General features: G+C 41.8%; 1 protein-coding gene across 1 annotated transcript; it reads right to left on the reverse strand.

Moving 5' to 3' along the window:
• Window positions 1-2,147: 2,147 nt before the first annotated feature.
• On the reverse strand, window positions 2,148-11,955 carry RAB3IP (RAB3A interacting protein). The gene is made up of 5 exons (XM_061582741.1): window positions 11,696-11,955; window positions 11,282-11,543; window positions 3,112-3,207; window positions 2,458-2,535; window positions 2,148-2,198 (listed from the first exon to the last, which is right to left on the reverse strand). The coding sequence occupies exons 1-5, from the start codon at window positions 11,944-11,946 to the stop codon at window positions 2,148-2,150; spliced, it is 738 nt and encodes a 245-aa protein (XP_061438725.1). The 5' UTR covers window positions 11,947-11,955.
• Window positions 11,956-13,257: the final 1,302 nt, after the last annotated feature.

Consider the following 13,257-nt stretch of genomic DNA (forward strand, 5'->3'; position numbering starts at 1 on the left):
TAGTCATACTTGAGAAGATGTGGGTATTGAGAGAAGGGCCTCTCCTGAGGATCTCAGGGCCCGGGCAGGCTCATACAGGGAGATACGGTCTGACAGATAGGCTGGACCTAAGCCGTATAGGGCTTTATAGGTCATCACCAGCACTTTGAATTGTGCCCGGAAACAGACCAGGAACCAGTGGAGCTTTTTTTAACAGAGGGGTAGTATGGTCCCTGTAACCAGCCCCAGTTAACATTCTGGCTGCAGCGCGTGTACCAACTGAAGTTTCCGAACACTCTACAGAGGCAGCCCCACGTAGAGCGCGTTACAGTAACCTAAACGGGATGTAACTAAGGCATGTGTCACTGTGGCCAGATCAGACGGCTCAAGGAACGGGTGCAGTTGGCGCACTAATCTTAACTGTACAAAACCACTCCTGGCCACCGCAGAAACCTGGGACTCCAAATTTAACGCTGAGTCCAGGAGCACACCCTACTGCGAACCTGCGTCTTCAAGGGGAGTGTAACCCCATCCAGCACAGGCTGAATCCCTATTCCCTGATTTGCCTTACGACTGACCAGGAGCACCTCTGTCATGTCTGGATTAAGCTTCAATTTATTCACCCTCATCCAGTCCACCACTGACACCAGACATTGGTTTAAAACCGAGACCGCAACCTTGGAATTAGGTGGAAAGGTGAAATAGAGTTGGGTGTCATCAGCATACTGATGGCACCGAACCCCAAACCTCCAGACCACCTCTCCCAGCTGTTTCATGTAGATGTTAAATAGCATAAGGGACAAAACTGAGCCCTGAGGGACCCCGCAGCCAAGGGGTCGAACAGGAATCCCCCAGCACCACTTTCTGGGTTCGTCCCTCCAGGAAGGAACGGAGGCACTGCAAAACAGTGCCCCCAAGTCCCATCCCAGCAAGGCAGCCCAGAAGAATACCATGGTCGATGGTATCGAAAGCCGCTGAGAGTTCCAGGAGAACCAACAGGGACACACTCCCCCTGTCCAGTTCTCTGCATAGGTTGTCCACCAAGGCGACCAAAGCCATCTCCGTCCCATAACCAGGCCTGAAACCAGACTGAAATGGATCCAGATAATCTGTTTCATCCAAGAATCCCTGGAGCTGGGAGGCCACCACACGCTCTATTACCTTACCCCAAAATGGAATATTGGACACTGGCCGGTAATTATCGATTATGGAGGGGTCCAGGGAGGGCTTTTTTAACAAAGGCCTTACAACTGCCTCCTTTAGGCAACCTGGGACTCTGCCTTGGTGTAAGTTTATGGGAGCAGCTGCTTTCCACCAACATCCACTGACACCATAACCCCTTACTCTGTTATGGATAATACAAAAAAAATTCATGGTAATGTAACTCAGTCTGTAACCCTATGAGAATCTTTAATGTGAAACAAATTCTTGAGGACTGGTACAGCATCGTTCTTTGAAAGTGAGGACCCAGGGGAAAAACTGGAACTACATTGGTAAGTTGTAGGAGCTTTCCTTTAGACCTGGAGTTCTCAAACTTTCTACCCCCAGGGCTCACTTAACATGGCTAAAAATTACAGAGGCCCACCAATCACTAAGTGGTGTCAGATAGAGGCAGGGGTTTCCATAACCATCATTTTCTACAGGAAATCTAATCCATCTTTAGAATTTACTAAATTTGTGGCATAGCATTTTCCTTATAGCAAGGGGTCCCATAGTTAAGCTTCCCTTAAAATAAGTACACACACTTCCTCTGGGGGTACTATAACTTACCCTCCCCCCATTTTAGACATAATTTGCTGATCCAGGAGCTCCAAGTGGAAAGGGCTTTTTCTTTTATATTTTTCCCTTCCCACCCTCATATGCCTCTCAAAATATTTTTACACATCTTCTGTAATTTCTTCTTCCATTCTTCATTCACACCCAAGTTGTACCTTGAATACCCCTCGCAAGTTTCTTTCATCCCTCATCTTTTTACAGTCACTTCTGTTCCCATAACACCTTTCCTATTACCTCTTTCCTTTCGATTCCCAGTGTGTGTATGTGTGCATGTATGTATTTAATACTGTCTCACTTTCAAATTTCATTCAATACCTCCTCTAGCTGTTTCTCCTCAGAGGAAGATCTTATTTCCCTCCTTTCTCCCTTGACTTTCTGCCTCCCAGCCACCCTTACTTAGCCTGCAAGGGGTTGCTGGTGCCAGCACTGGTCCAGCCAAAAGGCTATAGCACAGGTAGGAGGCATAGGACAGTCTGTAGCATTGAGGCCCATCTGAAAGTAGCCTAAGGCCCGCTGGTGGGTCCCAACCCACTTTAAACTGTTGTGACATCTAACCCCCTTGCTTGATTCCACGAGCTCAAAAAGCAGTAGGCAACTCAAGGGTGTTGTTTTCTTAGAGAAACCCTGAAAAAAGTAGTGCACACACAAAAAACACACACAAACCCCTTTGGATCACAAGCATAACATTAACAACTAACTCACCTTTCCTTGTGCTTCTTTCAGTTGTTTTTCAGCTGTGGCCTGCTTTATATAAGCTTCTCTCACCATTTTGTGGGCTTCCTATAAAAACAAATGTTGGTGTGGCATAAATGCTTTGCGCAGCACATCACCTGACACATGAAAACAGTACCTATGACATCTTTTCCTTTATAAAAAATAATATGACAGGAACATTCTTTTGGAGCTGTTTGACCAAGCAGCTGCTTGTCACATTACTTTTGAAAGTCTTAAGTGCATTGTCAGGGGAGTTGTCCATGCCTTATGATAAGCAAACCATAGTGCTGGAAATGTAATACACGAGTCCAAGGTCCAATCAGGACAGACAGTTATACTGTGGTTTGATGAACTTTTAAAAGGCAACAGTATGGGTACTATTCCTTACAGGAAACCAGCTATTTGAAGCAGCATGGTTTGGGCAATTTTAACTACATAACCTAATTTACAGTATACGCATTACATCTGATGTGTTTGCAGTCACTCCTGTGAAGGAAGTTGTTTCGTTTTTAATATGCAAAGCTCACAAGAATTAACTGCTTCCCAAATTTCCCAATTTGAAGGGAGGGTGGACATTCAAGTATATCATGAAATAATCACCCCATTCCAAAGAGTGTTACTGCAGCAAAATTGTCAACAAACCTCAAACAGGCTAGCAGTAAGTTCTTCCAATTCCTGTCCAAGTTGGTCACGCACTTTAGAAAGTCTCTCGCATTCTTCATCTTTTAGTTTCAGTTCCTAAGGAAAATTTAGCTTTGATTGAGAGTTATAACTTTTCAAACTTGGCAGAATAGTAAAGGCTGAACCAAACTAGTAGCCATCTGTATTTTACCGATGTGTCTCTGTTCATTATGAAATGGAATACACACGCAAGATGTGCAGGGACTAACCTCCTCACACCTGATTTAACTCACTCCACTGTTTCTTGAAGCACTTTTCTTCCAGCCCGCTCTGATACCAGAAGCAAGGAGTGGTGGGGACAAAACTGCCTGAGGCAATGGGAAGCAGCAAGGCAAGAGAGGAGAGGCTTTTGCCATCTTTCATTTGCTTGCTCTATTGCATGTTTTTATGTGAATGGGGCAGACACTTTGCTAAAATACACATGGCTGCCCTATTGCATTTTGCTTACCCCTCAGTGGAACAGAAACCTTACTAGAATCATAGAATAGCAGAGTTGGAAGGGGCCTATAAGCCATGGAGTCCAATCCCCTGCTCAGTGCAGGAATCCAGGTTAAAGCATTCCCGACAGGTGGCTGTCCAGCTGCCTCTTGAATGCTTCCAGTCTTGGAGAGCCCACCACCTCCTCAGGCGATTGGCTCCATTGTCATACAGCTCTAACAGTCTGGAGTTTTTCCTGATGTTCATTCAGCTGAAATCTGGCTTCCTGTAACTTGAGCCCATTATTCCATGTCCTGTACAAAGATTTACTAACCCACAGATACCTATTTTAGTAATTTGTACCAGACTGATGGTACAAAGGAGGAAAAGAACCAATTCTCTGAAAAAAACATCCAGGCTTGGTTGCTTGCACGAGATTCTTACCCACCACAGGGAATTAGGTACGGCTTCAGATTAGTCAAAATCTAAAATGTTCCATCTATGTATCCCTTCCCCACTCCATGCACACGCACACAATACCTGAAAGTAAAAACAAAATATTGTAAGTCTTTGCATTTAAAAAAAAACATGTATTCCATTTCTTACAGTGCAATCCTTTATATGTCTACTCAGAACTAATAAAGCCACACTGAATTCAACAGGACTTACTCCTAGGTAAGTATGTATAGGCCTGCAGCCTTAACTGTAACAAAAATACAGGCAGCTGTTTATAGTTGAGTTTTAAAAGGTTTTTGCTCCCCCATTTATTACTACTGAACTTGGGAAATCCTGATTGAATGATTACACTCATCATGAACTTCTGAAAATTTAGCCTAGCAGTGAAATGCACAATGTTAGTATTTTTATATATGAGTTTGGAACAAAATTAACTCTCCAAGCTATTGTTCTGGTACTGGGGAGGAAAGGGATAAAGAATAGGCAACAGGCACCATTTTATACCATCGTTCACATGCAAAATAACATAAAGCTAGCCTGAGGTAATTTTACACTTCTACCCAAATTATTTTTCACTCACTGAAAGCAGAGGCAGAGTTTAATCAAGATGCTAAAGATCACAATCTCAAATAATGGATACTATGCCATTTTATATTGTCTGCAGTAGAAAGAGGTAATTATTAATGTCCTGAAGAATGTAAGTACATTCAAGAATGAAATGCAAAAATCCTGAGTAGATTGTAGTTAACTATACACCCTGGCCCAAAACCGAATTTAATTTTCTCCAAGCCAGATTGAAATCCTCTTCCATTATGCACATAAAGTAAGAGATGTTATTAAAACAAACTATAAACCTACAAGCAAAAATCTATCAGAGCAGACAATTTTGTTCTGAGATTACTCTTCAGATAAAAACTTATTCACACAATAGAAACATATTATTCAAACTTATGTATCCAAGTATTCTATTTTTCAAAACAAATCAAATCAAGGCAGAGTGACCTAAATTAAATTGAACCTTTAATGTCAGATAAGTGAAGGTTGCTAGATCGGGAACTTTACAGGAAACAATTTACCGTATATTCCGGCGTATAAGACGACTGGGCGTATAAGACGACCCCCAACTTTTCCAGTTAAAATATAGCGTTTGGGATATACTCGCCGTATAAGACTATCCCTGCTTATGACATGCAGGTACTTAGCAGGAAAACTGTCACTTATAAACTTATAAATATTAATATTTGGATTGTCCAGTTGTTTTGTTTTTGTGCCTAGGAATTACCACCAAAAACTGGGGAAAGATGTGAGAAATCTTTTTTTTAAAAGCAACATTAAATGCCTAGACTCTAGTTTCCAACACTATGGAGTATTTATTGATTGATTAAGAGAATTTATATCCTGCCCTTTTGCTGTTAAAAACAGAGCTCAGCACAGCTTACAAATATAGTAAAAACAATAAAAATACACAATCAGAGAAAAACAAGCCAAAATGTTAGGAAAAGGAGTCTTTCACACCACATGCTCAGTTCTAAATACTGTTGCAGCAAGTTTTACAAGTTCCTCCAGTATTCCACTGGTGCAGGCACTCAGACATTCAAAGTACTGTATGTTTCTTAGGTTTTATAAAAGCAGAGCTTTGCTTAACTCAAAATTTCTTCTCCCTTTGATAACCACATCTACACAGGTTCCACCTCCATACTCAAAATGAAACTGAGCCTGGAAGTGTACAACAACCCCACACATACCTTGCTAATTCGATTATCAATGCCAGGATGTCTGTCTTATCGACTACTCTCCTGCTCCCCCCCCCCACACACACACACCGGGCATCATGAAAGACCCAGTCCTGGGCTCAGAAAGAAAATAAATATCTGGTCCTCTTCAAAGTATTGATAAGCCTCTTGTTTTAATTGAAATAATAATTATAAATTCTTGTTCTTATCACTAATGGGAGTTAATTATCTTGCATATGCTGCTGTTGCTTCTATGGCTGTAATGGAGTGAGGTTAAAGATAAGTGAAATGCAAATAGGAAAAAAAAACACAGAAGGCAGTAACACTTTCCTAAATGTAATACCATACCAACCACAACAAGATTCCTATAAGGCAAAAAACTAAGCATCTCACAACCAGTCAGGATTCCTAACCAAAAACCAAAAGTATGATAAATGAAGAAATATTTATATAAGCATAACTATCAAATATATTTATTATTTACACAAACTGTAAAGATATTTATAGTGCAATCCTAAATTTATTTATTCAGAAGCAAGTCCCAGCGTATTCAATGGGGCTTACTCAAACAGGGACAGAAATGCAACCTCAAGTGATAAGCAACTTCATTCACACAACCCAAAATTCCAAATCATGCCACTTTACACTGTTTTGCAACTGTTTATACTTGTTTTTATGGTTATTGGATTTTAAATGGCTTTATTTCTTGTTGTGAGCTGCCTTGGTTTGCAACCCTACCTCACAGGGGTGTTGGAAAGACTCCATACACACACGCACACACTGCAGATGTATAAATACATACAGCCCATATAATAGTTTATTGTCAAACCAATTGGTCATTGCAGAAAAATCAGTATTAGTTTTTTAAAAATCAGTATTAGTTTCCTACAGAATAAAAACTGCAATACCTAAGTAAGCCCTGCCTACTTGCTTTAAAATAGGACTGGGGGGGGGCAGAAAGAGAACACAAACACAATTCTTTTTTACATTCACTCCAGAGTCCCATTGATTTTCAGCACATTCATAATCATGTCTACTCAAAAGTAATTCCTACTGAATTCAATAGGATTTACTCTGGACATATGGGATTAGCACTGTTTTTACCCCCAAAAGCAACTATTGGGAAGGTTTTCAAAACACTGCCCAGGATCTGACTCCTACACACAACAGGGGGAAAAACTGAAATGTATATACCTACCCAATTTATGAGATTTTCAGATAAACAGGAGGGGAAACCACAATTTTCTGGCCTCGCAATGAAGTTTTGCAGACACTGCCACCAAACAAACACTTCACTGATTGGCTGAAATCCTGAACGGGCGGGGTTAAAGCTACGAAGTGCTATACAGTAGTTTAAAAAAAGATTTAACCGGGGGGGGGGTGCCTGACGTTTTTATATATATCTCGAGAACCGCACCACCTAGAAACTTAATTTTTTTTTAAATGAAAGCTGAGAATCCGGGCCACCTAAGGGGCTAGCCGGGCGCCAGGTGGCATGCTTAGAATCCGGGTAAACCCTGCTATCCGGGCAATATGGCAACCCTAATAAGACGACACCCGACGTATAAGACGACCCCCGACTTTGGAGAAGATTTTCCAGGGTTAAAAAGTCATCTTATACGCCGGAATATACGGTACATTGTATTTTAAATATAATCTGCTTTTTAGGACAAATGTCCTCACAAATTAGCTTCCATAAAACATGAAAATTACACACCAATCACAAAAATCATAAAAAACAATTCACAACCATAAAAATAAACCAACTAAGCCATAGAACCAGTCACACTCAATTTCTGTTTAAGAACATTTAAACACCAGTAAAAATCAATAGCATCACAGCACTTATTTAAAAAGCGCAATGCAGCTAAATGCAGCTTTTTATAGGGCTCATCCAAACCGAGTGGGATAATCCACATTTTCCATATCCGGTTCGTCATCTGACAGTCCTCACTTCGCCTGTTTGTTCGCTCTTTCCCAATTAAAAAAACCGCTTTTTTTGCACCCACACACGCAGCGAGAGGACCTGTACTTCTCGCTTTTTCCCAGCTCTGCCCATAACACTCCCTCATCAGCCAATTGGTCCGCAAAAATATGACGTATACTGCTCTCCCCCTTTGCAACAAAGCACAACAAGGCACATGCGCTTGAACGTACGAGCGCGAAAGTTTGAATTTCCTGATGGTTTGGAAGTAGTGGCTGTAGTGGAGTTCCTTGTCGCTCACCACTCTGGAGCAGCACCAGCCAGGGTGTGTGTCTCCAGGTGCCCCTGACCATCCAGGGGGATTGTGGGCAGTGCAAGGGATCAGCGCTTGTTATCGCCGGGCGAATCCACCTGTGACCCTTGGGCTCATTCACTGCAAGGTTCAGCCCCGGACTGTTATGCGGCTCGGCGGCAGGAATACTGCCCCTGAGGGAAGCAAACAGCCCCCCCCCACATGGATGGCCGCTCTTGCCTCAGGCAGGGAATGCAGGCAAACAGCCCAGCGTGCTGCTGTGTCAATCTGCGCTGAAGCGACCAGCACAGGCTTTGCGGTGTTCCCTCTGATAAAAGAAACATGCAAACCACTTATATGCCTATAATTCTTGTATTTTTGTTTGTTTGTATTTGCAATATTTCGCAAAACCGACTGTATGCTTTTCTACCTTTAACGTTTCTGGAGATACACATGATTGCAATTCCACTTATTTCTCCAGAACAGCAAGTAATGATGTATCATGTCTAGGAAGGTAGACCACCAGTCTCTATGGTTGCGGGTGGCTGAGACGCTCTAGCAAACCACTTATATGCCAATAATTCCTGTGGGTTTTTTGCTTGTATTTGCTATATTTCCCCAAAGCGACTGTATGCTTTTCAGCTCAGCTGGGCTGTGGAGAACCTGCAGGCTGTGGTTGAAATTGACAAGACTCAAAAAGAGTAGCCTTGCAGGCAGGAAAGTGAAATTGACTAAGGGTGTGTGAGTGTCTGTAGTAATCCAAGAAGAAAGCCTCTATTTCTCTTCTCCCCCCCTCTCCCTCGACTCTGGATGCCTGGAAGCAAAGACCAATACGTTCAAGAAGGGCATTTGATGGGGAGGGGGGGAGGGGTGGGAAGTGGAGGTTAGGCAAAGATAAATATTTTCTCCCTTGAAAAAGTTTCCAAACAACCACAATTGCAGATCTCACCCTGAGCGGCTGCCCAGTTTGCAGGCTGGCTAAAAATTAACCACTGTCGCTGCTTCTGCGCAAATGCGCTTTTTTGCATCTGCGCAGTAGAAGTTGCAGGGCCCCCCCCAACACCACACCATTGCTCTGATAGGTCCCTTTTTCCCGGGCTTTCCCCGGACATTCGCACACACGCGCAACAGTGGAAATACATGATTGGCTGAGAATGAGGGAAGGGATATGGGGAACCACCCAAGAACCGCCCATCAAACACCCCCAGCTGTAAAGTCCACGGTATTGCATCCAAGCGCCTGAAGGTACAGCGGATGATTCCCGGTTTAAAAAAGCAAATCGCATGATTTGCGGTATTGCAGGAGCGGATTTAACCGTGTGAAACTGCGCAAAAGCACGCAGCGTCATATGGATGACCGAAAAATAATGAAAACACAAAGCGATCATGTCACACATTTTACAGTCGTCTGGATGAGCCCTGATAGTAAATACTAATGGTGCGTAGCCAGTAGTTTCAGGCAAAACAGGAAATACAGCCAAGCAACTCTTGCCTCGCTGCAGACAATCAGAATGGAGGGGGGAAAGTAAAACACCCACTAACATTTTCATTTACCAGTGTAAATAAAGAAGTAGAGACAGCCATTACAGTTTACAGCACTAGGGGGCAGCCAATAATTAGAAGATATGCATAAGACAAGGACTTCAAGTTCACAGAATAGAACGGAGTTCCATCCATAAGAGGGTAAAAGGATACATTTGGGATGATGAAGGCAATATCACAACAAGCAATACTGCTCAGCATTATTATATTACCTACCATCAAAAGATTGCAAATCTCACTCAAATACAACTCAGCAGAACTGCAAAGTAGCAAAAAACCCAACACCAAACACACAAGCAAGAGGATTGTTACTTCTATTTTATGGATGCCTCTAAGACACCAATGCCTGTAATGTACAGCATTTCTACATCTGACTTGTTTATTTGTTTGTTTGTTTATTTATTATTTGATTTACATCCCGCCCTTCCTCTCAGCAGGAGCCCAGGGCGACTACGGCCATATGTAATTTTTATGAGAAGAAAAACCAAAGATTTGCATCCACTTACAGATGCTTTTTCAAACTAAAATCAATCAACAGAAGTACAGGTTACAGATTCAGGATTGCAGAACAGGAATATATAGCATCAAGATCCTGGTGGAAAAAATATTCTTCATTTGAAAAGAAGCAGAATGGAAAGACTTGGGCTGAATAGCTGTTTGTAATTATCAAAAAAAGTTGGGGCAGGGGGAAGCATTTAACAGGACTGTTTCTTAGAAAACTGTTACAAAATAAGAGAGAGTAGTGAAAACTTTGCAAGATGGCTATTCATAATTAAGTACTTTAATGCTGAAAACACCCTGTACCCAAAAGTTATGTTTTTGAACCTGTATAAATCACTGAATTAGCAAATATTTGTTGTTTATATCGTTTCAGCTATTTGTGAGAAGGTGGTACAGGACCACTGCCCCATAAATACTAAAAGCCATCTTGATAACTTATCCCACAACCTTTGAGATTTCACCAAATATTGCCCATGCAGTTTCCTGACGGTCTTTATGATCACAGAGACTTGCCCAAGTGTCATTCCTCTGCATCAGTAACTTCTAGATATGACTACTGAAATGAACTTTATGTAGGGTTGCCCTTCAGAAATTTCAGTTAGTTTAAAATTCAGCAGCCTGGCCTTCGATGGCACAAACAGAGAGAATCATATTATTCCTATCTAGCAGCATCTCTGCCACTTACCAGTCTGTTTCTGGGGCCCATTAAAGGTACTGGTTTTGACACTCTGGGCCATGGGTATCTCATGGAATGTCTTCCATATGAAGTCCTACTTAACCCCAACATCTACACATGATGCTCTGTTCAGATGCAAGATTAGATTCCACGAAGAACAGGACATTTACAGTAATCACCACAATATTACAAGCCTCCATGGGAGAGCTTTGCATACAGCCTTGTTGCTTCCTTCCTTCCAAAGTCAAGCAAAGTTGTTGTTTTTCCACCACAACTTTTGAGTGTAAGGTCTCTTAACCAAGACTGAAGTGTGGAGATCCGTCTGGCTCTATTTTAGATCTTTTGCCAAACTGCTGGACTGATTTTGCCCGTTTTATTTTTGTTGGGTGCTTCATGAACAATCGCTAATATACCAATAACGTTCAGAATGAATAAAGAAGTACAGAAGTTTTCTGGGAGGGAGTATTTTGTTGTTTTATAATGAGAGGTGGGAATGGATGAAATCCAGGATTTTCAGGATGCTGAATCTTGTTCCAACACTAAATTGCACTTGCACAGAACTGCAAAATATACAATATAAATTAATCTTACCCTCTGAGCTTTAGCAAGTTCCTCTTTCAATCTTTCATAGCCCTTTTCTCTCACTTCCAGTACCGATGGGCTCCGCAGGCAAGACAGACTATCTGTGCTCAGCCCCAAAACATCATCACTTCCTTCAATGGAGTCTGTTACCGTTGCTCCCTGCAAAAATTCTCTCTCTGCATTATTGCTTTCCTTTCTAGAATTATCGTATTTGGACGACCCACCCTGGAGTCCTGAGGTAGAACAAGGTACAGTTTCTGTAACATTGATGCTGAAAGAAAAGGGCATATATATTTCAGCAATTTATTGCTGCATAAAAAGTAGAATACTGCTTTGAAATCCAAAACACACAGAGACACACATAATAAAGTAACTCATTGCAAAGCTTGTTTAGATCAGCAATAGAAGTTTCTCACAACCAACCTGATACCTGATGTTTCGGCACAATCTAGGTGCCTGGGAGATGAATAGACAGGTTGTGTAGGAAGATCAGAAACATCCAGGGCACTCGGCTGAATAGGCTTGGAGCACACAGCTGAGGGACGAAGCCGGTAGATGACAGTAGGTGAGGTAGTTTGGTCAGAAGTGTTAGATTCATACCCTCCTAAAAGATCTGGAGTAGTGGGTGATGCTAGATTCACTTCACGAAAACCATCCAAAGTGTCATTGCCCATAATAAAAGATTTATCACATGATGTCCGAAAATAAGACAAAGAATGTTTGAATTACTGTACTGTACTACATCACCCATCCCTGAACTTCATACAAGCAAGAAACATATCCAACTGTGCTGAGGTTAAGGAATCAAACATTACACACATATTTTGGGGCTAAGTAAGTTGAAGCCATTAGAAGACCAAGGCTTGGATCCTCCATTCACACAAGAGAGGCCATTTCTGCCAACTCCTCCATCGGCAGTCTTCCGGCATCACACCTCACTCCATTCCCAATTATCCTTCAAGGCCCAGAAGCAGATGGGCATGCAGGCAGATAGGAGGAGGAGCGGGAAAGCCCAGTTCCATCAGCTGGAACTCTATTCACAAGGAAAGTTAGCATACAAGCCATGCTTGCTTTACATTAGAGTAGAAATTCTCATTTTGCTAGTGCTGTCAACTGCGGCTCCAATCACATATTTTATTTTGAGGTGGAAGAAGAGACTAACAGCCTAAGAAAGTAATCAAGCATTACTCCGCTTTCTTTAACTTCCGCTGGAGAATGTAAATGAACACATTGATATTCAAAGGTTTAGTTATGCATTTACAAAAACTAAGAGGACATAATTCAAAGTATATTGTTTTCTCCTATGTTCATTTTACTGAACACACACTCTAATGGCCTATTTAATATGCATGTTCACATAACTGATTGTTTGTTTAATTGAGATCGCACTTAGGAAATGAGAGGCAAATGGTGTAGTTAGCTATAGCTACACTGGGTGATAGCCAACTAAGTCATACTCAGAGTAGAGCTACTGAAATAAGTTACTTAAGTCCATTGATTTCATTGAGCCTACTCTAATTACGACTAACATTGGATATCCCAATTTTTTATACTGAGTCATCAATGTATATGACACTCAGAAACTAAAAAGATCAAACATGACATTATAGTACTATGCCATATTTATAATGCCCAAAGATTTTCCCCATAGTTCTCTTCATTACACAGAAAGGAGCTCAAGGTGACGCCTACTGATTCAGTTTAATAAGGTTAGGGGGACATGACAGCCAGTTGAAGAGACAGAAGGGCTGTAGGGAGAAAAGCACATTCTAGAGACATTTGCAGAGGGATATCATATATACATGTGCATTTGCTAGTGCTACACGCCAAGCAGTATATGAGCAAGCTGAAATACTTGCTTTTTTAAAAGGAGAATATAAACATAGTGGACACAATGGAACTGGTGGGATGGACAGAACTCTACAGGAGGGCAATCTGTGGCCCCACAGATGTTGCTGTCCCATCAGCCCCAGCCAACATGACCA

This window comes from Rhineura floridana, chromosome 8 (genome assembly GCF_030035675.1).
Source record: "Rhineura floridana isolate rRhiFlo1 chromosome 8, rRhiFlo1.hap2, whole genome shotgun sequence".
Classification (NCBI taxonomy): Eukaryota; Metazoa; Chordata; class Lepidosauria; order Squamata; family Rhineuridae; genus Rhineura; species Rhineura floridana.

Excerpts from the sequence above, each read along its gene's own strand:
- RAB3IP (XM_061582741.1), bottom strand. The coding sequence starts at position 11,946 with ATGGGCAATGACACTTTGGATGGTTTTCGTGAAGTGAATCTAGCATCA. Across the intron at positions 2,536-3,111 it reads TTACTGCTAGCCTGTTTGAG|GAAGCCCACAAAATGGTGAG; the intron begins GTTTGTTGACAA and ends TTGTTTTTATAG. Across the intron at positions 2,199-2,457 it reads TGAAAGAAGCACAAGGAAAG|CCTTTTGGCTGGACCAGTGC; the intron begins GTGAGTTAGTTG and ends CCTGTGCTATAG.